The 25,510-nt window shown below is 40.0% G+C and overlaps 1 protein-coding gene across 3 annotated transcripts in view; it reads right to left on the minus strand.

Moving 5' to 3' along the window:
- Positions 1–25,510, minus strand: part of DOK6 (docking protein 6) — a 1,023,171-nt gene that overhangs the window by 501,034 nt on the left and 496,627 nt on the right. For all 3 annotated transcript variants that reach the window (XM_077270110.1, XM_077270111.1, XM_077270112.1), the window contains one exon: positions 9,158–9,296. In XM_077270110.1, the coding sequence (XP_077126225.1) occupies positions 9,158–9,296 (139 nt within the window). The remainder of the gene's footprint in view (positions 1–9,157; positions 9,297–25,510) is intronic.

Here is a 25,510-nt window from a genome sequence, read left to right on the forward strand (position 1 = left end):
ATGACTTTTCCTTAGTTTTGTCATTTCAATGTTGAGAAGTGTATATAAAAAATGTGGAGACATGGTAATTCCATAAAATATTTGTAATAAAACAAATCCATAGATAATTATCAACCTGCGTATTCATTTTCATTATAGGCTTGATGAAGGATGAGAAAAAGCAATTTTCATCAATGCATGGAATAGCGCTTGAAAAAAGTGAATCCTTGAGCTATAAACAGCTCAATAAGGCCAGTTGTGCTGCCAATCATACAAAACTAAAGAACGCAAACGATGGATGGTGCCTTATTTTTTATATTTCAGTCCTGGGTTTTTAAACACTGTGACATGCAATCTATTAGTCATTATAAAACAATTCAATTACTATAACAACCAACAATAGGCTTCTGTAGTACAGATTACAGTGGCAGATTATAATACTAAACAAAATAGACAATACTAGTCTTTCAAAGAATCATAGAATAAAATGAAAAAATATATTATGTGTACAGCAATAAAAGACTTACACAAAAAGTAAAGAGTAGCTAAGTATAGTGGATACGGAGAGTATTCAGAACCCTTTAAATTTTTCACTCTTTGGTTCATTGTAGTCATTTGGTAAAGTCAAAAAAATTCATTTTTTTTTTCACACAATGTACACTCTGCACCTTATCTTGACTGTAAAAAACAGAAATGTAGACATTTTTGCAAATTAATAAAAAAGAAAAACTGAAATATCACATGGTCATAAGTATTCAGACCCTTTGCGCAGACACTCATATTAAATTCACATGCTGTCCATTTCCTTGTGATCCTCCATGAGATGGTTCTATTCGTTCATTGGAGTCCAGCTGTGTTTAATTAAACTGATAGGACTTGATTTGGAAAGGCACACACCTTATATGGACAAGACCTCACAGCTCACAGTGCATGTCAGACCAAATGAGAATATTGAGGTCCAAGGAACTGGCCAAGGAGCTCAAAGACAGAATTGTGGCAAGGCACAGATCTGATCAAGGTTACAACAGAATTTCTGCAGTACTCAAGATTTCTAAGAGCACAGTGGCCTCCATAATCCTTAAATGGAAGACGTTTGGGACCATCAGATGTCTTCCTAGACCTTGTCATCCAGCCAAATTGAGCAATCGTGGGAGAAGAGCCTTGGTGAGAGAAGTAGAGAAGAAGCCCAAGATCACAGTGGCTGAGCTCCAGAGATGCAGTAGGGAGATGGGAGAAAGTTCATAAAGTCAACTATCACTGCAGCCCTCCCTCAGTCAGGCCTTTATGGCAGAGCGGCCTGACGGAAGCCTCTCCTCAGTGCAAGACATATGAAAACCTGCATAGAGTTTGTTAAAAAAACACATGAAGGACTCCCATACTATGAGAAATAAGATTCTCTGGTCTAATGAGAAGAAGATAGACCGTTTTGGTGATAATTCTAAGCAGTATGTGTGGAGAAAACCAGGCACTACTCATCACCTGCCTAACACCATCCCAACAGTGAAACATGGTGGTGGCAGCATCATGCTATAGGGTGTTTTTCAGCTGCAGGGACATGATGACTGGTTGTCATTGAAAGAAACACGAATGAGCCAAGTACAGAGATATTCTGGATGAAAACCTCTTCCAGAGTGCTCTGGACCTCAGACTTGGCCAAAGGATCACCTTCCAACAAGACAATGACCATAAGCACACAGCTAAAATAACAAAGAAGTGGCTTCAGAACAACTCTGTGACCATTCTTGACTGGCCCAGCAAGAGCCCTGGCCTAAACCCAATTGAGCATCTCTGGAGAGACCTGAAAATGGCTGTCCACCAACATTCACCATCCAACCTGATGGAACTGGAGAGGATCTGCAAGGAAGATTGGCAGAGGATCACCAATTCCAGGTGTGAAAACATGTTGCATCATTCTCTTGAAGACTCATGGCTGTACTAGCTCAAAAGGGTGCTTCTACTCAATACTGAGCAAAAGGTCTGAATACTTATGACCATGTGCTATTTCAGTTTTTCTTTTTTTAATATATTTGCAAAAATTACTGCATTTCAATTTTTTCAGTCAAGATGGGGTGCAGAGTGTACATTAATGAGAAAAAAATGAACATTTTTGAATTTACCAAATGGCTGCAATGAAACAAAGAGTGAAAAATGTAAAAGGGTATGAATACTTTCCATACCCACTGTATATTAGCTTGACAAAATATATTATTTATACTGCAAGTCACTGAAGAAACTTTGTGCAAGTACTTCAAATGAAGGGGGAAGTTCTGCTTTATGACTTCAATGGCTGTGTCACTGATAGCATAACCACTTCAAATGTTTAGGCATGCCAGCATGCAAAGATGTTTATTGATGCTCATTGGAAGTAAAAATAACTACTGTATATCTAGCCCTAGAACGCGTACCTGGGGCCTCGCAGGCCTGCTAGGTTACTTGTTTTCTATTATCTGTAAAACTACATTAGTTAGAATTTTGAAACTCAAGGTAATCCTCAGGTATATAGTTGTTAGTAATATCCAGTTGTTCATATATTTTTATGTTATAGGCATCTCGTATAGCAACGCTTTTTTTGTGACTACCCCAGATTCACGTACCTGGGGCCTTTGAGGCCTGCTTTGGTTTACATGTACTCCTCAGTCTTTTTGTCTGTACTGTTGTTGGGGAAGAACTTATGACTCAGTCTTTATGACTATTGGTCGATGGCTGTTGCTGGGAAGAGTGTGGATTCTGCCTGACATGGTAATGTGATCCTGGAAGGGAGTTTCCCCTCACAAAGTAACGTGATTATGATGTCAGTACAGGTCCTTTAGTCCTAAATCCTAGTTGCTGGAGAGACTTTGGAGGAAGAAGTCAGCTTTCTTTGGTCTGTAACAAAAAACCTTTCTGAGCTCCAAAACCAGAGGCTTCTACTGCACTTACAAGAAAGTGATCTGTTGAAGGTAAGAGTAGGGGGGGCTGTACTTTACCCTATCAAGGCAAATTACAGAGGCAATGATCCGATGTGGAATATGCTTTCAGGAACAGCCAGAGCAAAGAGAAAAAAAAAGAAAGCGCTGCTATATTTGTCCAGCAAAGAAAGAAAGAAAATCGGAGCGTTTCTGTTCTACTTGCGGACAAAATGTATGCAGGGAACATTCTGAAGAAAAAATAATATGCAAGAATTGTCGGGGGAATATGTAAAGTGGAAAATAAATATTCCTGCACCAAGTTTGCTACAGACTTTATGTAAAAACTTTTTATAAGAAAAAATGTATCCATCATAAAAAATTGTACTGAGTGAATATATTGGGCGTGCCCGTTTAGTTACATTTTTGTTGTTTTATGTACATAATTTTTTTGGGGAATTATACACATCTTAGGCTATGTTCCAAGTAGCGCTGGGGTTCACCAGAATGGGATCCATAATGGATCTGACCTCCTGGTAACTCCAGCTAAGGCTGATGGAATGCCGGGATTCCACCAGCCTTAGCTGAGGTCACCAGGAGGTCAGATCCATTACGGATCCCCTCCTGGTGGACCCCAGCGCTAGTGGGAATGCATCCTTACTTTGCAAATTTAAAATAAACTTTGAAAAGTATTTTTATTTGAGTTATTCCATGTTATTTGCACACAGGCCTAAAAGGCCCCAGGTACGTGAATATGGGGTAGTCACAAAAAAAGCGTTGCTATACGAAATGCCTATAACATAAAAATATACGAACAACTGGAAATTACTAACAACTATATAGCTGAGGAATACCTAGAGTTTCAAAATTGTAACTAAAGTAGTTTTACAGAAAATAATAAAAAAGTAACCTGACAGGCCTGCGAGGCCCCAGGTACGCGTTCTACCAGCCTTAGCCGGGGTCACCAGGAGGTCAGATCCATTATGAAATCCCGTCCAGGCGGACCCCAGAGCTAGTGGGAATGCATGCTTACTTTCAAATAACTTTGAAAAAAATTTTTTTTTGAGTTATTCCATGTTATTTGAAAACAGGCCTCAAAGGCCCCAGGTACGTAATAGTGTAGATTTCTATGGTCACGCATTCTAGGGCTAGGAAAGCTAAAAATTATCTAATTTAGTGATGAAAGATTTGTCTTTATGACATGAAGCCTAAAATGTGCTTCTGTAAGCTCTCTGGTGTGTCACTATTTTCATAGTTGTGTTATATTTCTTGCTTATGAGCTGAGAGACTTGAGTGTGTGAAGCATGTGATCACAAGTCAGATCTTTGCTTTAGGCTACATGTAATTATGTAAGAGATGAAGCATGGATTTACATCTATTATAGAAGCTAGAAGCTGCAACCACAAATGTAAATCCTGTCACAAGTTCTCCTTAGTGTGTTATTTCTGTGGCTGTCAGTCTGTGTGTATGTAGTGAAAGACTCATGTTAACCTTTTAGAAGCAGGTATGTCCTCTTCTAGAAAATGAACCAACTACAAGCAGCTACTCTTTCAGAATATCTCTTTAGAAGTAGTGTTGTATCATAGCTGAACACTGTTATCCAAAGAGACATCTTATTATGTGCAGTAATAATAAAGTATTGCACAGACTTAGGGAAATTTCACTGATAGTCTCAGAGTTCTCAAAGTCATTGAGGTTTTTAACAGATATAAAGAATGCCTTCCTTGTTTAATCTTCAATCGGTGCTGACTTTCGCAAATACACTCCTTCTAATAAAGGAAGAAAAGAAAAACACTCAGCGGCCCGTAACAGTGAAGTTTCGCATAACACCAGGATTTTGCATGCAAAATATTTATATTAACAAAAGATCAATTAAAATCTGCACCTACAAATCATACATAAGGCTCACTTCCTGACTCAAGTTTACTCCTGTTCAAGTAGACTTTAGACTATCAGGTTTTATGCTCCACAAAGTATGCAGTTTTGTTCAAGTTTTCTTTATGAGAAATGTTGCTGTTTCTTGTTAAACATCTTTTTTTATAATGGAGTATGGTCATCACTAAGATAGGATTTGTTAAATTAATACTTTTTTTGGAGATAATTATTTACCGTTTTCATTGAACTTAGATTTTATTTCAATTTTATCCAATTTTCTTCTTGGTGTTGTCATTAATTTTGGCAATGCTTCTTCTTAATTTGCTGTTTGCAGGTTATGGCCAAAAACGTGGTGATCAAAATTTTGACGCTCTTTCATATTTTATGAGACTCAGGTAAACAGTTTGGTAAAGCTCTCACCCTAACTAGGGAATTATGAATAAAAGGTACTTTTCTTGCACCTATTACATTTATTACTGAAAGATTTTTTAAATGTTATCAAGCTTTAAAATTTCTTAAATAAAATGTTACAATGTTTAATTAAAATGCATGATGATGTGGACAAAGTAAAGGGAAAGGGCTCTAGATTTAACATGGTAATTTTTTCAAATGTTTGTAAGCCTATTACAGTATGTTTTACTTTTATGGACACGTAAACTGTGCTGACTAAGAGGTAGGAGACACCACAGAAGAAGCAATCAAGCAAAACTCTACTTAGTCAGAGAACTACATGACATTGAGCCATTGTTAGGTTTGGCAGATTGCACCAAATAAAATATAAAAATAAAGTGCAATCGCAACCCGGGGTCCACCGTGCAGAGAAGAACACTTCTGCTAGTGTGAATATTGATGAAACACAACAGCAAGCATTACCTTAAACACACTGAGTTAACGCCACTCAGTGTGAACGGAACACAGAGTACCAAGCTCAGCTACTTCACCGAGAGGTACGGCATGAGTATGTGAAGTGCTATACCCTGTTAGTGTCACAGAGATAAAAGCACGTGGATTGGGCTAGCTCTGCAAACAAACGGTGCAAACCGCACACACAAATAAAGCCAAGAGAGAGAGAGAGCTCTTTGACGCTAGATACTATACCCTGTTGCTTTCACCGGGAAGTATAGCATAAGGGTTGAGCTTGATCTGTAACTGAACTGTGACAATCGTGCACATGAATGAATCAAATGCTAAGCCAAGTGGCTAGAAACCACAGTTCTGACACTACTGAACCTGTGCCTGACCAGCACCCTAAGCATGTAGCAGACCAGAGACTCAGGCGCTGAGCCAAGGGTACGAAACCACATACAGTAAGTGTTCAACCTGCCTGCCAATGTGTACAGTCTCTGAGCAAAGACACACACACTCCAATGTGCAGACAGAGTGGTAGAGTTTCTACCCACACACACCAAGCATAAATGACACTAGCGCACCCACGAGCACCGCTGAGAGCCTTTTATACACAAGGCTCCACCCCAAACACTCATGCCCAGTCGGTCAAGACATTGCCCACAAGCCAATCTGAAGCTGCCACATCACCAGAGCAGCTAACGTCAGACCACCAATAAGAAGATGCCACATCACGGACATGCTCAGATAGGTGATTTCTGGACTTAGACTCCAAACCTGCATATCACAACAACCAAATGTATACCACAAGCCTGATTAAGATGCTGGGTCTGATGTCTGTGCTGAGCAGCAACCACAGTGACCGGACCTGAATGGGAGACCACAGCACCAGACAATGCCTGGGATGCCCATATTTTTCGGACTATAAGACGCACCGTACCATAAGACACACCCCAAATTTGGGGTGAAAATTGCAGAAAAAAATATTTTTTATAAGATGGGGGGCCGTCTTATTGTCCGAATTTAAGATCTCTTACCTGAGGGCAGGCAGTGGCAGAGCAGGGTCACAGGAGGCATGGTGGTGGCAGAGGTGAGGTGATGCTGAGGTGCGCCACGGCAGTATTGAAGGAGAGCAGCAGAGCTGGGTAAGTCACGGTTTTCCCGGTGGTGGCGGGCTTACTGGCATTGTGGCAGCGACAGAGGTGCGGGGATGATATGGCGTGGTGACCGGTATGGCGTGAGCAGGGTCCCATCCACATTTGAGGTGAATCCGCGGCCCGGTATTGAAGGAGAGCAGCAGAGCTGGGTGAGTTACGGTTTTCCCGGTGGTGGTGGCCATCTTTCTGAGGCCGCGCGTGCACAGATTCAGTACTCTGCTTACCAAGGCTTCAGGAAAATGGTCATGGGAGGCCGCACGTGCGCAGATGGAGATCATGGCGGCCATTTTCCTGAAGCCGAGATCTCAATCTGCAAACTCGGTTAAAATCTTATAGTTGGAAAAATACGGTACATCCCGCACAACGTGAGAATCCCGATGCTTAAAAGCCATGGCTATGATTTTTAAATGCAGTTTTACTTGCTGTTTTGTTAGTTTAATAGATACTTTTTGTGCAAGATCTTGGTTTTATGCAATATTTAGCAATTATAGGATGCATGCTGCAGAAGAGAACGCAAGATAGCCAGCACCTAGTGAAGCATAGACCAGGAGATTTTACTTTTTATCTGTTCTATTTAACACCTCAATTAGGCTAAGTTCACATTGAACCTTTTTTCAGCCTTTTTTCAGCCTTTTTTCAGCTACCTTTCACAGTATCAGCAAAGCCTATGAGATTTCAGAAATCTCATGCACACACATTGTTTTTTTTTTGTCACCAGTATTTTGTGCTTTGCATTATTTTTTGGAAATAGAGCATGTCACTTCTTTCACAATTTTTTTTAATGTTTTTCACCCATTAAATTGAATGGAAAAAACACATGAAAAAATGCATGAAAACCACACCAAAAAATGTAATGTAATGTAAATGTAAATTTCTTAGCCTTCACAATACTCTTTCGTTGCTATGATTATTTTAGAAGACTTACATATTTCTTGCTATCTGTTGTGGATTTTTGGGCATTTTAAAGGTACGAGAAATTTCTGTGGGTGAATTTTCTTACATGGCAGATAAATACTAATATTCTATATGAAGTCAAGTTCAGGTGTCCAACAGGAGTTGAAGAGAAAATTGTTATATTATTTTATGTTCTTTGTCACATACCAATAAGGTCTTTTTAAGTGATGTCTTATACTTGTAGTACTGTACGTAAGTTGTTTCTTCTGCATTGAGTAGAGGTCTGAATAAGACAACATTATTGCACTGCATGAGACATACAGAATAAATCTGCAGTAATAGTTATATGTAACACTTTAGCATTCAGAAGGTTTTTTTATCTCTTACATAAAAACGCAGTGAATACTACATAAAATTTGTGAAGCAGCTATAGTTAGGAGTAGTGTTGAGCGATAACGTCCGATACTTGAAAGTATCGGTATCGGAAAGTATCGGCCGATACCGGCAAAGTATCGGATCTAATCCGATACCCGATACCAATACAAGTCAATGGGACTCATGTATCGGACGGTATTCCTGATGGTTCCCAGGGTCTGAAGGAGAGGAAACTCTCCTTCAGGCCCTGGGAACCATATTAATGTGTAAAATAAAGAATTAAAATAAAAAATATTGCTATACTCACCTCTCCGACGCAGCCTGCACCTTACCGAGGGAACCGGCAGCGTTGTTTGCTTAAAATTCGCGCTTTTCCTTCCTTACGTGAAGTCCCGGCTTGTGATTGGTCGCGTGCCGCCCATGTGGCCGCGACGCGACCAATCACAGCAAGCCGTGACGTAATTTTAGGTCCTTCAGGATTTTAAAATTACGTTCTGGCTTGTGATTGGTCGCGTCGCGGTCACATGGGCGACGCGACCAATCACAAGCCGTGACGTCACGGGAGGCTGGATACGCGCGCATTTTGAAATGCGCGCTTGTCCTGCCTCCCGTGACGTCACGGCTTGTGATTGGTCGCGTCGCCCATGTGACCGCAACGCGACCAATCACAAAGCCGGAACGTAATTTTAAACTACTGAATGCCTAGAAGGACCTGAAAATTACGTCACGGCTTGCTGTGATTGGTCGCGTCGCGGCCACATGGGCGGCACGCGACCAATCACAAGCCGTGATGTCACGGAATGAAGAAAACGCGCGCATTTGAAGCAAAGAAGGCTCCCGGTTACGGCGGTAAAGTCCAGGGCGCGTCAGAGGGTGAGTATATCCCTATTTTTTTATTTTAATTCTTTATTTTACACATTAATGTTGTTTCAATACCGATACCCGATACCACAAAAGTATCGGATCTCGGTATCGGAATTCCGATACCCGCAAGTATCGGCCGATACTCGATACTTGCGGTATCGGAATGCTCAACACTAGTTAGGAGCTCTAAAGACAAGAATGCAATAAAAAGTTTTACATTAAAAAATAACAAATTATTTTTAATATTAATTGTACAGCAGTATAGTATTGTAATACACTTACTCTTGCTTTTTTCTCAAGTTCTAACATAAGCCTTTCGTGTTGCTCAGCTATTGCCAGTGTTGCAGAATGGACTTTCTGATAGATCATCTCTCCTTCTCTTGTTTGAAATGTAAATAGCCCTTCACCCGTGTCACACATTCTATAATGAAGAGAAAAAGACATCAACCTATTGTAGTTAAGTACATTCCAACAGACTCTCAGTACATACAATTAAAATAAGCAAGTATTCCTAAAAATATATCGCTGATTTACTTTTTTAAGTCGTGCTATCAGACAAAGTCATTTGTGATTTTCCTTGGTTCATGATCATTGTAATACATACTGTGCAGGATTATTAACGCTTGTCCAGATGTTTATCTGTAATTGTAATTAGGAGCTGTCGCTTAACCCCTTTCTGACATAAGACGTACTATCCCGTCGAGGTGGGGTGGGCGTGCATGACCACTGACGGGATAGTACGTCATATGCGATCGCGGCCGGTTGTCAACTATCACAGCTGACATCCTGCACTATGTGCCAGAAGCGGTCACGGATCGCTCCTGGCACATTAACCCCTGGAACACTGCGATCAAACATGATCGCAGCGTTCCGGTGGTACAAGAAAGCATTGCACAGGGAGGGGGCTCCCAGCATGCTTCCCTGAGACCCTCGGTACAAGGCAATGTGCTCACCTTGTACTGAGCGTCTCTTTCCTGTAGGCCCCGGATCCAAAATGGCCATGGGGCTACATCCTGGTCCTGCAGGGAGGTGGCTTACCAGCGCCTGCTCTGCATGTCAGATCGCTGATCTGACACAGTGAACTGCAAAGTGTCAGATCAGCGATCTGACCCAATAACATGATGCCCCCCCGGAACAATGTTATAAAGTACAAAAAAAAATATTCACATGTGTAAAAAAAAAGAAAAAAAATTCCTAAATAAAGAAAAAAAAATATTGTTCCCATAAATACACTTCTTTATCTAAATAATAAAAAAACAATAAAAGTACACATATTTAGTATCACCGCATCCGCAACGACCCCACCAATAAAACTGTCTCGCTAGTTAACCCCTTCAGTGAACGCGGTAAAAAAACGAGGCAAAAAACAACGCTTTATTATCATGCCGCTGAACAAAAAGTGGAATAGCATGCGATCAAAAAAAAAGATATAAATAACCATGGTACCACTGAAAACGTCATCTTGTCCTGCAAAAAATGAGCTGCCATACAGCATCATCAGCGAAAAAACAAAAAAAGTTATAGTCCTCAGAATAAAACGATGCAAAAAAATGTTTTTTTATAAAATAGTTTCTATTGTATAAAAGCGCCAAAACATAAAAAAATGATATAAATGATGTATCGCTGTAATTGTACTGACCCGAAGAATAAAACTGCTTTATCAAGTTTACCAAAGGTGGAACGGTATAAACGCCCCCCCAAAAGAATTTCATGAATAGCTGGTTTTTGGTCATTCTGTCTCACAAAAATCAGAATAAAAAGCAAACAAAAAATGTCATATGCCCAAAAATGTTACCAATAGAAACGTCAACTCCTCCCGCAAAAAACAAGATCTCACATGACTCTGTGGACCAAAATATGAAAAATTTATAGTTCTCAAAATGTGGAGAGGCAAAAACAATTTTTTGCAATAAAAAGCGTCTTTTAGTGTGTGACAGTTGCCAATCATAAAAATCCTCTAAAAAACACTGTAAAAGTAAATCAAACCCCCCTTCATCATTCCTTTAGTTAGGGAAAAATAATAAAATTAAAAAATGTATTTATTTGCATTATCCCATTAGGGTTAGGGCTAGGGTTAGGGTTAGGGCTAGGGTTAGGGCTAGGGTTAGGGCTAGGGCTAGGGTTAGGGCTAGGGCTAGGGTTAGGGCTAGGGTTAGGGTTAGGGTTAGGGCTAGGTTGGGGCTAGGGTTAGGCTTTCAGTTAGAATTGGGGGTTTCCACTGTTTAGGCACATCAGGGGCTCTCCAAATGCGACATGGCGTCTGATCTCAATTCCAGCCAATTCTGTGTTGAAAAAGTAAAACAGTGCTCCTTCGCTTCGGAGCTCTCCCTTGCGCCCAAACAGGGGTTTATACCAACATATGGGGTATCAGCGTACTCAGGACAAATTGTACAACAACTTTTGGGGTCCAATTTCTCTTGCTACCTTTGGGAAAATAAAAATTTGGGGGGCTAAAAAAGATTTTTGAGGGAAAAAAAGATTTTTTATTTTCACGGCTCTACGTTATAAATGTAGTGAAACACTTGGAGGTTCAAAATTCTCACAACACATCTAGATAAGTTCCTTGGGGGTCTAGTTTCCAAAATTGTGTCACTTTTGGGGGGTTTCAATGTTTAGGCACATCAGTGGCTCTCCAAACGCAACATGGTGTCCCATCTCAATTCCAGTCAATTTTGCATTGAAAAGTAAAACGGCGCTCCTTCCCTTCTGAGCTCTGCCATGTGCCCAAAAAATAGTTTACCCCCACATATGGGTTATCAGCGTACTCAGGACAAATTGCCCAACAACTTTTGGGGTCCAATTTCTTCTTTTACCCTTGGGAAAATAAAAGATTGGGGGCGAAAAATTATTTTTGTGAAAAAAATATGATTTTTTATTTTTATGGCTCTGCATTATAAACTTCTGTGAAGCACTTGGTGGGTCAAAGCTCTCACAACAAATCTAGATAAGTTCCTTAGGGGGTCTACTTTCCAAAATGGTGTCACTTGTGGGGGGTTTCAATGTTTTGGCACATCAGTGGCTCTCCAAACGCAACTTGGCATCCCATCTCAATTCCTGTCAATTTGCATTGAAAAGTCAAATAGTGCTCCTTCCCTTCCGAGCTCTGTCATGTGCCCAAACAGTGGTTTACCCCCACATATGGGGTATCGGCGTACTCAGGACAAATTGTACAACAACTTTTTTGGTCCATTTTCTCCTGCTACCCTTGGTAAAATAAAACAAATTGGAGCTGAAGTAAATTTTGTGTGAAAAAAGTTAAATATTCATTTTTCTTTAAACATTCTAAAAATTCCTGTTCATAAACTTCTTGAATGTGGTTTTGAGCACCTTGATGGGTGCAGTTTTTAGAATGGTGTCACACTTGGTTATTTTCTATCATATAGACCCCTCAAAATGACTTCAATTGAGATGTGGCCCTAAAAAAAATGGTGTTGTAAAAATGAGAAATTGCTGGTCAACTTTTAACCCTTATAACTCCCTAACAAAAAAAAGAATGTTGGTTCCAAAATTGTGCTGATGTAAAGTAGACCTGTGGGAAATGTTACTTATTAAGCATTTTATGTGACACATCTCTGTGATTTAAGGGCATAAAAATTCAAATTTGGAAAATTGCTAAATTTTCACAAAATTTCAATTTTTTCACAAATAAACACAAAGAAATTTTACCACTATAAAGAAGTACAATATGTCACCATAAAACAGTGTCAGAATTATCAGGATCCGTTGAAGCGTTCCAGAGTTATAACCTCATAAAGGGACAGTGGTCAGAATTGTAAAAATTGGCCCGGTCATTAACGTGCAAACCACCCTTGGGGGTAAAGGGGTTAAACATTGTGAAAATGTTTCACATTAGCCCAACAATGAAAAAATGTATATAATATATGGTCTTTCAATTTCCACACAGATTTTTATCTAAATAAATTTTAGACTCTCCAATAAGTCATGTATAGTAGAGATAATCAAATATTTTGAAATTTGAATTTGCCAACTCAGGAAAATTTTCACAAAAATTTGATTTGAGATGATTACATTTGCTGCAAATCGCAAGTACTTCAATTGCCCTGAAGAGGCAAATATAATATTCTGAGGTCCTCTAGGACTACAGATAACCTTTCTATCTCTTTATTACAAATACAGCCTTAGTAATGTCAAAATTACCTCTACATATGGCTATGGGTGAACAGATGTTTACCATTCTTTACTGTTTTTTTTGTCACACACACTAGCTATACAGTTAATTCAGAGCTGTGGTTTGGTACATCCTTTCAATAAAGAGATTCACCCCAAACTGATTGTTGTGCTGCATTTCCTGCCTTAGCTTTTATATAGGCTGTGCTACACTACAGTATATGATGTGCTTTGCTATGTTATAGCTGGGCTATACTGTGTGATGTGATAGCTGCAAGGCTTTATTGAGAAGCCCAAAGTTATGCAAGCCTTCTCTGGCTGATGAAATATTCTGCATTGTGTAAAATAGCAGCGAGCATTTTTGGTGGTTTGCCTGAATCAATTACCAATTGTTTGATTCCATCAGGTCCAGCAAATTTACCAAAATGCAACATGAATATTCTTTGCATCAAATCAAGTTGCTCTTCTCTAATGTACTCTACAAAAATGAAAAAGAAAACTTAAAAATAATAATTTATCTATATGAAATATGTCTTTCCTTTCAAGCTAATATTTTTGAAATTATGGATAAGATGATAGCTTACATGGGTTGGCCACCTTGGATCAAAATTATTAAGATGTTTATGTCAAATTCTGTTATAAAACACCTTAATAAGTCACAATATTTTTGCACAAGTTAGAAGCTGCAACATTTGGGGTTTCCAGACCAGCCTTGACCAGCTACACCAATATAGCCATACTGTGGGCGGCACGTGAGCAGGCTGGGGAGTGAATATTACTGCCCATCACATATTGAAAAGTTATACCACTCCAAACCACTGTAAATCTGGAAAAGCATTTGTGTGTAGCATCATCAATACTACTTATCATTGCATTTCTCACCCATGAGAAGCAGTTCCAGCCATCACATTAGGGGTGAGTTCATTAATTATTTGACCAAATAAAGCAGAATATTTTTCAAGTTCCTAATTTTGTATGGCCCTCAAATGATGTTATAAATATCTGACTGGCCCCTGGCAGAAAAAAGCTGCCCCACTCTTGATGTACAACAAAACAGTGTAAATCTTCAATTCTTCTTCTGCAACTATTGTCCACCTGATTATACCACTCAAGTGCTGGGAAAAAGGAGTTTGAGACTAAGTGAATTCCATGAGGGACAAACATTTTAGAATTTTAATATGTTACCTTTAGGTAGCAGTTTCAAATTTATATTATTATTTTCTCTTCTTTCCAGTTTTTGCAAAATGTTCTTCTGACTCAATCTATCAGATAAATTAACGTATATGATTATCGGGGCTTGAACTAACATTAAACATTACAATTGGTACAAAACCATTTAATTTGGAGCTATAACAAAATTTACAGATTTCCATTTTTCCTTGAATGAAAATGATTTTCAGGCATCAGAACTTCATCTTTAGCTATAGATCATTAAAATCCTTAAAATGAAATGACAGAAGTTGCAAAATGATATATAAGAAAAGGCACTGTATGAATGGGAAGTTTAATCTCATTTATGTAGCCAAGTCATTTTTGAGTACACATTAAAGCAATAAGAAATATTTTACTGCTAACCTCTGGGATTAAAAGATAGTGGTACCATATGGGTTATCAAATATTCCCTACAGAGATCAATTGACTGCAAAATATGGAATGTACTACATTGTGGTAATATTCATATGACAAAAGTCAGTGAATGGATTAGCAGAAAGTTTCATAATTTTAGGTATTATAAGGGAAGCTCAACAAAGAAGGCAAATATTTAATTTTTAACTTCAGTTTTCTAGAGAAAATTTAGAGGAATAATAATAATAATTGTATTTCTATAGCACCAACATATTCCGAAGCACTTTACATTTTAGAGGGGACTTGTACAGACAATAGATATAACAGCATAACAATTAACACATAGATAAAAACAGATACCAAGAGGAATGGGGGCCCTGCTCGCAAGCTTACAATCTATGAGGAAAAAGGGGAGACACGAAAGGTGTTTGCTTTCGTTGTTCAGATTAGCCATAATGTAAGAAATCAGGTGTTCATGTAATGCTGCATGAATCGGTTTTCATCCTAAGTATGCAACAGTACAGACACAGAGAGCTATTAAATGCGTAAAGCAAGTGAGAACATGATACAAAGAATCTGGTTATGGTAAAGATTTTGAATGAGCAACACAGGGCTAGTTAGGTTAATGATTTGAGGTGGCAGGCCAGTCTGAACAAATGTATTTTTAAGACACTCTTAAAACTGTGGGGATTGGGGATTAATCGTATTAACTTGGGTGGTGCATTCCAAAGAATTGGTGCTGCACGTGAAAAGTCTTGGAGACTGGAGTGGTAGGTTCTGATTATTGAGGATGTCAACCTCAGGTCATTTGTAGAATGGAGGGCACGGGTACGGTGGTAGGCTGAGATGAGGGAGGAGATGTAGGGTGGTGCTGATTCGTGGGGTGCTTTGTAGGTGAGGGTAATAAGTTTGTACTGAATTTGAATTCTTGAGTGGATGGGTAACCAGTGCAATGACTGGCACAAAGCAGAGGCATCGATATAATGATTGGTGAGGAATATGATCCTGGCTGCTGATTTCAAGACATTCAAGGAATAATATATATCAAAAAGATAAACTAGTTAGAATCCGACATAATTTCCACTTACAATTCTATGTTTGGTGCAACTCATGAAAGTGGCTTGTCTAGCCTTCATCATGTGTTAATTTGTCAAAAATTATTCATTTAGCTCAGAAAAAAAAATTCAAATAATCCTTTATAAATAAGGATCCACTTTATTTTGGTGCATTTTATTTTTCTAATTTATCTCCTTGTCTTTATTGTGAGAAAAAAATTAGATTAACAAACTTAGGCATAGTACACACTGTGTCTGTGCCAAATATCAATGTGAAGGATGTGTACGCTTGGCATTGGACATAATTAGATTGGATGCCTGTGCATTCGTCCACCATAGAGACCTAGTGTAAAAAACATACACAACATGGTATCCATTTCTCTGCAATGGTCATGTGCAAAGTCTGCTGCATTTTTCCTACACATGGAAACTAGTGATGAGCAAATAGCATTGTTGCTTGGGTCTCCCCGAGCATGCTCGGGTGATCTCTGAGTAGTTAGTGCTCGGAGATTTAGTTTTCCTTGCCTCAGCTGCATGATTTATGGCTGCTAGACAGGCTGAATACATGTGAGGAATGCCTGTTTGTTAGGGAATTCCCACATGTATTCAGGCTGTCCAGAAGCCATAAATCATGTAGCTGAGGCAACAAAAACAAAATCTCCAAGCACTAAGAAATACTTGGAGATCACCCAAGCATGCTCGGGGAGACCGGAGCAACAATGCTATTCGCTCATCACTAATGGACACTACTGGTATGCAGATGTCCATTTCAGGGGCTGAAAGAACACACTTTTGACCTAATGGTTAAAGGAGGGATATGGGAATGTTGAACTACACATTGCAAAAAGCTCCCAACGTATATTGTATACTGTATGATAATACAGCCAGACTTGGTTGCATAGCATCACTATATAGCACAGGCAGTAAAAAAGTAATCTGAGGTGCACAAATTTGCCTCAGTAGCCAAGATTCTGTACCACATAATGTTCACCCTGATCCACCTTCCTCCCTCCATGCGGAGCGACAAGAGACAAGTGATCCCACACTTGGTCATTCCAAACAACGGTTTATATTTCCATTTATAGTTTCTGACCTCTCCCCCCTGCATGTTTCAAGCAGGACATGAGGAGATCGCATGTAGTGATGCCCAAATATTTGACCAACCACGGTCACAAGAAGGTGATGGAGGCAAAATGCAATTACTATTGCAAGAAGTGAATGATGATGTGACACACTGCCAACATGTGATGTTATATCAGCAAGTCAGGAGGAGGACCAGGGTGCGGAAGTGGAAGATGAGGTGGTGGACGATGAAGTCACTGACTCAACCTGGGAAGATGACATGCAGAGCAAGGACAGCACTGTACAGGGGGCAGGAACTGTACAACCACAACAGTCAGGAAAAGGCAGAGTGGTGTCCAGAAACACAGAGCAGGCAAGTGTTCCCCAGAGTACCAACACAGGTCAAGTTGCCTGGCCAAGGTTTAGTTGTAGCTTAGTCTGCCACTTTTTTAAAGGCAGTCCAGTTAACCAACAAAATGTCATTTCAAATCTGCAATGCCAGCATCAGAAGGGCAGTACAACTACCTGCCTGACCACCAACAGCATGCTCAGGCATATGACAGCAAAGTACCCGACTAATTGGGCCGAACACTAGGGTACAAAAACAGTGTCTGCCGTTCTACGTGCATGTAAAGCCAATGTCCATAACGCAGGCAAAGAAGCCTCCCACTCTGTCGTTGCACACTTGCAACCACCCTTAGCAACCATGTCCACTTTCTTGTCTCAGCGTAGTGTTCAGTTGTCCTTACCCCAGTTCTTGTTGTGCTAGCGGAAATATGTAGCCACCCATCCACCCAACCACAGGCCACAAAAGTGCCTTATTATGGGCTCTCAGGTTGTCATCACATAGGGAGTTCTCACACTGCATTCAAGATTTCACAGTGGTACAGGAGACTTTGTACAGTAAGTACAGAAGATCCTGGCCTCCTCCATTTCAAGATAAGTAGATGTGAAATGCTCCACTATACTCCTCAGCGGAATTAATGAAATAACAATCCTTGATGCTGCTACATTAAACTAATAGCTTTTTTTTTGACAAATTCAAATAGATTCTAATAATTCTAATAATACTACTCTTATTTGCAATTCATGTAGGGTGAACTTTCACAGTAGGGATAGCGTATTACAGGCATCTAGTCAGGGATTATTATCACCTTATAGTCCTTGCTGTTGCAACCTAAGAAAAAAATATTAAGGTAGCATCTATTATATTCCCTGTGAATACCGCTGTTAGCTTAGTTTAATGTAGGTATAGGTCCAAGATATCATCTGCTGGTAATGATTGAGCTTTCTGGTCACATACATCTTTTCCACAGTTCATAACTTGATTGCTTTTTCCATGCACTCATTGACAGATTCATGTTTTTACAGTGATCTGTACACAGAAATTCATTAAAGCAGGCAGGGTTGCTTGCATTCTTCCAAATACAGGAATATTCTTGAGCAAAACCTGTTTTTATATATCAGTGATTTGGTAATGGGACAGAGGTTCAACTTCCAACAAGACAATGACTCAAAGCATACTGCTAAAGCAACCCTAGAGTGGTTTAAGGGGAAACAAGTAAATGCTTTGGAGTGGCCTAGTCAAAGCCCAGGCCTTAGTCCAATTGAAAATCTTTGGTCAGACTTCAAGATAGCTGTTCGCCAGAGGGAACCATCTAACTTGAAGTTTCTGGAGCAGTTTTGCCTTTACAAGTGGACAAAACTCCCAGTGGCAAGATGTGGAAGTCTCAAAGAGACTTATCCAAAGCGACTCGCAGCGGTAAGTGCATCAAAAGGAGTACTGACTTCAGGGGGGTGAATAGTTATGTTTATGGCAAACTCAGTTGAGGGGTTCAAGAGAGGCCTGGATGTCTTCCTGGAGCATAGCAATATATTGTATCTTACAGTTATTAGGTTCTTTAGAAGGACATAGATCTGGGGAATTATTCTGACGGAATATAGGCTGAACTGGATGGACAAATTTCTTTTTCGGCCTTGCTAGCTATGTAACAATGTAATGAAGTTTTCAGTTGATATAAAAAATGTGAAATCAGCTTACCAAGCTTCCTGGTGATACCCCTGAATCAGCCAACGCCTTGCACGGATCTGGAGGAGTAGTCCAATACAGCACAACGAAAGAGAGGAAAATCCAGCAATAGGCGTGGGTGAACTGAAAAATCACTTTTATTCCATATTTTCAAACATCAATCCACATATATCAATTGTCGGACACATAGCTACATGTTCTGACAATTGATATATGTGGATTGATATATGTGGAATAAAAGTGATTTTTTTAGTTCACCTACACCTATTGCTGGATTTTCCTCTCTTTCGAAGTTTTCAGTTATTTTGTCCTATTTGTTGTTTGCCTCACAATAAAAAGAAAACTAAATGTTCACAGTCATAGGCATGTTCTTTACATGAACTAATGCAAACCCTCAAAAAACCTAGTTTGTGAAGTAACAAAATACAAAAAATGCCAATGGAGTGAATACTTTTGCAAGACAATGTATTATATGTTCTACTCTAAATATTGCAAGCATTGGTTTATTCAACATTTGTACTACTGTGGCTACCCCTGGTTAGAACACAGCCTGAATTGTAAGTTTGGAACAGCTGTAAAATATCTGTTATGTTTACTTCAGAAATACTGCATGTTTTAGCCTAAAGGCATTTACTATGTTCTGAACAAAAGCAAAATGATGCTGGAAAATTGAAAGAACGCAAATAAACCAGCATAACTCACAAATATCTTACCTTTTGAGCGACTGACAGATCAGCTTAGATCCAGCATGTTTAATATAGTCTCTAACTTTATTTCGCAGTGTTGCATACAGTGCCTTGCGAAAGTATTCAGCCCCCTGGATCTTTTCAACCTTTTCCCACATATCATGCTTCAAACATAAAGATACCCAATGTAAATTTTTGGTGAAGAATCGACAACAAGTGGAACGCGATTGTGAAATTGAACAAAATTTATTGGTTATTTTAAATTTTTGTGGAAATTCAAAAACTGAAAAGTGGGGTGTGCAATATTATTCAGCCCCTTTAACTTAATACTTTGTTATGCCACCTTTTGCTGTGATTATAGCTGCAAGTCGCTTGGGGTATATCTCTATCAATTTTGTACATCGAGAGACTGAAATTCTTGCCCATTCTTCCTTGGCAAACAGCTTGAGCTCAGTCAGGTTTGATGGAGATCGTTTGTGAACAGCAGTTTTCAGCTCTTTCCTCAGATTTCGATTGGATTGAGATCTGGACTTTGACTTGGCCATTCTAACACCTGGATACGTTGATTTGTGAACCATTCCATTGTAGATTTTGCTTTAAGTTTGGGATCATTGTCTTGTTGGAATACAAATCTCCATCCCAGTCTCAGGTCTTTTTCAGACTCCTACAGGTTTTCTTCAAGAATGTTCCTGTATTTGGCTCCATCCATCTTCCTATCAATTTTAACCATCTTCTCTGTCCCTGCTGAAGAAAAACAGGTCCAAACCATGCTGCTGCCACCACCATGTTTGACAGTGGGGATGGTGTGTTCAGGGTGATGAGCTGTTTTGCCTTTACACCAAAGATATCATTTGGCATTGCTGCCAAAAAGTCCGATTTTGGTTTCATCTGACCAGAGCACCTTCTTCCACATGTTTGGTGTGTCTCCCAGGTGGCTTGTTGCAAACTTTAAAGGACACTTTTTATGGATATCTTTGAGAAATGGCTTTCTTCTTGCCACTCTTCCATAAAGGCCAGATTTGTGCATTGTGCGACTGATTGTTGTCCTATGGACAGACTGTCCCACCTCAGCTGTAGATCTCTGCAGTTCATCCAGAGTGATCATGGGCCTCTTGGCTGCATCTCTGATTTGTCTTCTCCTTGTTTGAGATGAAAGTTTAGAGGGACGGCCAAGTCTTGGTAGATTTGCAGTGGTATGCTACTCCATCCATTTCAATATGATCGCTTGGACAGTGCTCCTTGGGATGTTTAAAATTTTGGAAATCATTTTGTATCCAAATCCGGCTTTAAACTTTGCCACAACAGAATCACGGACCTGCCTGTTGTGTTCCTCGGTCTTCATAGTAACATAGTCATTAAGGTTGAAGGAAGACTTTAAGTCCATCTAGTTCAACCCATAGCCTAACCTAACATGCCCTAGCATGTTGATCCAGAGGAAGGCAAAAAAAAACCATGTGGCAAAGAGTAAGCTCCATATAGGAGAAAAAATTCCTTCCCAACTCCACATACGGCAATCAGACTAGTTCCCTGGATCAACGCCCTATCAAGGAATCTAGCATATATAACCTGTAACATTATAGTTTTCAAGAAAGGCATCCAGTCCCCTCTTAAATTTTAGTAATGAATCACTCATTACATCATACGGCAGAGAGTTCCATAGTCTCACTGCTCTTACAGTAAATAATCTGCATCTGTTATTAACCTTAAACCTTCTTTCCTTCAGACATAGAGGATGTCCCCTTATCCCTGTCTCATGTCTATGATTAAAAAGATCATCAGAAAGGTCTTTGTACTGTCCCCTCATATATTTCTACATTAAAATAAGATCACCCATTAGCCTTCGTTTTTCCAAACTAAAAAGCCCCAAGTGTAATAACCTATCTTGGTATTGCAGACCCCCCAGTCCTCCAATAACCTTGGTCACTCTTCTCTGCACCCGCTCTAGTTCAGCTATGTCTTTCTTATACACCGGAGACCAGAACTGTACACAATATTCTAAGTGTGGTCGAACTAGTGACTTGTATAGAGGTAAAATGATGTTCTCCTCATGAGTAGTGTTGAGTGATACCTTCCGATATTTGAAAGTATCGGTATCGGATTGTATCGGCCGATATCCGAAAAATATCGGATATCGCCGATACCGATACCCGATACCAATACAAGTCAATGGGACTCAAATATCGGAAGTGATCCTGGATGGTTCCCAGGGTCTGAAGGAGAGGAAACTCTCCTTCAGGCCCTGGGATCCATATTCATGTGTAAAATAAAGATTAAAAAACAAAAATAGGCATATACTCACCCTCTGATGCGCCCTAGTTGTAACTGCTGCAACCGGCAGCCTCCGTTCCTAATAATGAGAGGGTTAAGGACCTTCGATGACGTCGCAGCTTGTGATTGGTAGCGTGAGCGGTCATGTGAGCGGTTACGCGACCAATCACAAGACCGTGACGTCATCGCAGGTCCTTCACTTGCTCATTCTTAGGAACGGAGGCTGCCGGTTGCAGCGGTTACAACCAGGGCGCGTCAGAGGGTGAGTATATCCCTATTTTTTATTTTTATTCTTTATTTTACACATGAATATGCATCCCGATCCCAATTCCCGATATCGCAAAAATATCAGAACTCGGTATCGGAATTCCGATACCGCAAATATCGGCCGATACCCGATACTTGCAGTATCGGAATGCTCAACACTACTCATGAGCATCTATGCCTTTTTTAATGCATCACATTATTTTATTTACCTTTGCAGCAGCTGCCTGACACATGCCACTAAATGTGAGTTTGTCATCCATCCATACACCCAGGTCTTTTTCATTGACGGTTTTGCCCAGTGTTTTACAATTAAGCACATAGTTATACATCTTATTACTTCTACGCAAGTGCATGACCTTACATTTATCCCCTTTAAAGCTAATTTGCCATTTATCAGCCCAAGCTTCTAGCTTATATAAATGATCCTGTAATATAAAATTGTCCTCCTCTGTATTGATTCCCCTGCATAATGTAATGTCATCTGCAATTATTGAAATTCTGCTCTGTATGCCCCCTACAAAGTCATTAATAAATATGTTAAAAAAAGAGGGTCCAATACTGACCCCTTTGGTACCCCACTGCAAACCACGACCCAGTTTGAGTGTGCTCCATTGATAACCACCCTTTGTTTCCCAAGTCTGAGCCAGCTCTTAACCCACTTACACATATTTTCCCCTATCCCCATTATTCTCATTTTATGTATCAACCTTTTGTGTGGCACCGTATCAAAAGCTTTTGAAAAGTACATATACAGTACGTCCACTGCGTTCCCTTGTTCCAGTCCGGAACTTAACTCTTCATAGAAATTGATCAGATTAGTCTGACAGGAACGGTCCCTAGTAAACCAATTCTGATATTAGGTCATGATGTTATTCCTCTTCAGATACTCCAGCATAGCATCTCTTAGAAAACCCTCTAGGATTTTACCCACAGTAGAGGTTAAGCTTACTGGCCTATAATTTCCGAGTTCAGTTTTTGTCCCCTTTTTGAATATTAGCACCACATTTGCTATACGCCTGTCCTGTGGTACAGACCCTGTTATTATGAGTCTTTAAAGATTAAAAATAATGGTCTATCAATGACTGTACTTAATTGCTGCAGTACTCGGGGGTGTATCCCATCCGGGCCCGGAGATTTGTCAATTTTAGTGATTTTTAGATGTCGCCGTACTTCCTGCTGGGTTAAGCAGGTGACATTTCATGGGGAATTTTTGTTATCACTGATCATTTTGTCTGCCATGGAATTTTCTTGTGTAAATACTAATGAAAAAAATTTATTTAGCATATTGGCTTTTTTTTCTCATCCTCATCCACCATTTCACCAAGACTATTTTTAAGGGGGCTAACACAATCATTTTTTAGTTTCTTATTGTTTATGTAATTAAAGATTTTTGGGGGATTATTTTTACTCTCTCTGGCAATGAGTCTCTCTGTCTCAATTTGTGCTGCCTTCATTTGCTTTTTACAGAATTTATTTAATTTTCTATATTTATTTAATGCCTCATCACTACCTACTTCCTTTAATTCTCTAAATGCTTTCTTTTTGTCCCTTATTGTGCCCCTTACAGCTCTATTTAGCCATATTGGTTTCCTCCTATTTCTAGTATGTTTATTCCCATATGGTATATACTGTGCACAGGTCCTATCCAGGATGCTAATAAACGTCTCTCATTTTCTTTGTGTATTTTTGTCTCAGGATATCGTCACAGTTAATTGCACCAAGATCATCTCTCTTCCATTAGAAATTTGCCCTCCTGAAGTTTAGTGTCCTTGTAACCCTTATACTAGCCATCTTATTAAAGGATACATGAAAACTTATTATTTTGTGATCACTATTCCCCAAGTGACCCCCAACCCTTATATTTGATATGTGGTCTGGCCTGTTGGTTAATATTAGGTCTAGCAGTGCCCCCATTCTTGTTGGATCCTGAACCAGTTGTGAAGGGTACCGTAATTGTCTCTCATAGTTGTCAAAAAACAATTACCTTTGCTGGAACTGCAGGTTACTGTTCCCCAATCTATTTCAGGGTAATTGAAGTCCCCATAACAATAACTTCTCCTTGAGTCGCAGCTTCACTTGTTTGCTTTACGAGGATATTCTGTGTACACTCACCGGCCACTTTATTAGGTACACCTGTCCAACTTCTTGTTAACACTTAATTTCTAATCAGCCAATCACATGGCGGCAACTCAGTGCATTTAGGCATGTAGACATGGTCAAGACAATCTCCTGCAGTTCAAACCGAGCATCAGTATGGGGAAGAAAGGTGATTTGAGTGCCTTTGAACGTGGCATGGTTGTTGGTGCCAGAAGGGCTGGTCTGAGTATTTCAGAAACTGCTGATCTACTGGGATTTTCACGCACAACCATCTCTAGGGTTTACAGAGAATGGTCCGAAAAAGAAAAAAAATCCAGTGAGCGGCAGTTCTGTGGGCGGAAATGCCTTGTTGATGCCAGAGGTCAGAGGAGAATGGGCAGACTGGTTCGAGCTGATAGAAAGGCAACAGTGACTCAAATCGCCACCCGTTACAACCAAGGTAGGCCTAAGAGCATCTCTGAACGCACAGTGCGTCGAACTTTGAGGCAGATGGGCTACAGCAGCAGAAGACCACACCGGGTACCACTCCTTTCAGCTAAGAACAGGAAACTGAGGCTACAATTTGTACAAGCTCATCGAAATTGGACAGTAGAAGATTGGAAAAACGTTGCTTGGTCTGATGAGTCTCGATTTCTGCTGCGACATTCGGATGGTAGGGTCAGAATTTGGCGTAAACAACATGAAAGCATGGATCCATCCTGCCTTGTATGGAGCATCTTTGGGATGTGCAGCCGACAAATCTGCGGCAACTGTGTGATGCCATCATGTCAATATGGACTAAAATCTCTGAGGAATGCTTCCAGCACCTTATTGAATCTATGCCAAGAAGAATTGAGGCAGTTCTGAAGGCAAAAGGGGGTCCAACCCGTTACTAGCATGGTGTACCTAATAAAGTGGCCGGTGAGTGTATTTTAATCATTTAACTATTGTGACTACTAGCATTTTTCTGTTTTTGCACTGCCAGATTAAGACAAACATCAGTTTTTTTCTGTCTATTTGGCTGTAAAAAATCTTGTAATTTCAGACATGAGTTATATTTTACATTCACATCGCATTAGGTACCTATTAGTGATGAGCGAATGGCATTGTTGCTCGGGTCTCCCCGAGCATGTTTGGGTGATCTCCGAGTATTTGTTAGTGCTTGGATCAGGGGTGGGATTCGGCGGTTGTCCCCTGTTCGATGGAACCGCTTGTTAAAAAAGCAGCCTGTTCCCCAAACCGGGGAGATTCAGAGCCGCGATCCGGTACCACGCCTCCCAACCATCCCGATTTTGAGAGGGCCCTGCACTGTGGAGCCGCATCCCTCACCTCGCAGAGAGCCACAAACCACATACATGGCTGCTGCTGATCTGTGCACAGGACCTGTGATGAGGTCACAGGAGGGGAGGAGTCAGGAGTCACATGATCAAGGGCCTCCGTGTATTGCAGGACTGTGCCATGCTGTCATGGTGATGAGGGTAAGCTTATGTGTGGGGTC

Source organism: Ranitomeya variabilis, chromosome 6 (assembly GCF_051348905.1).
Source record: "Ranitomeya variabilis isolate aRanVar5 chromosome 6, aRanVar5.hap1, whole genome shotgun sequence".
NCBI classification, from domain to species: Eukaryota; Metazoa; Chordata; class Amphibia; order Anura; family Dendrobatidae; genus Ranitomeya; species Ranitomeya variabilis.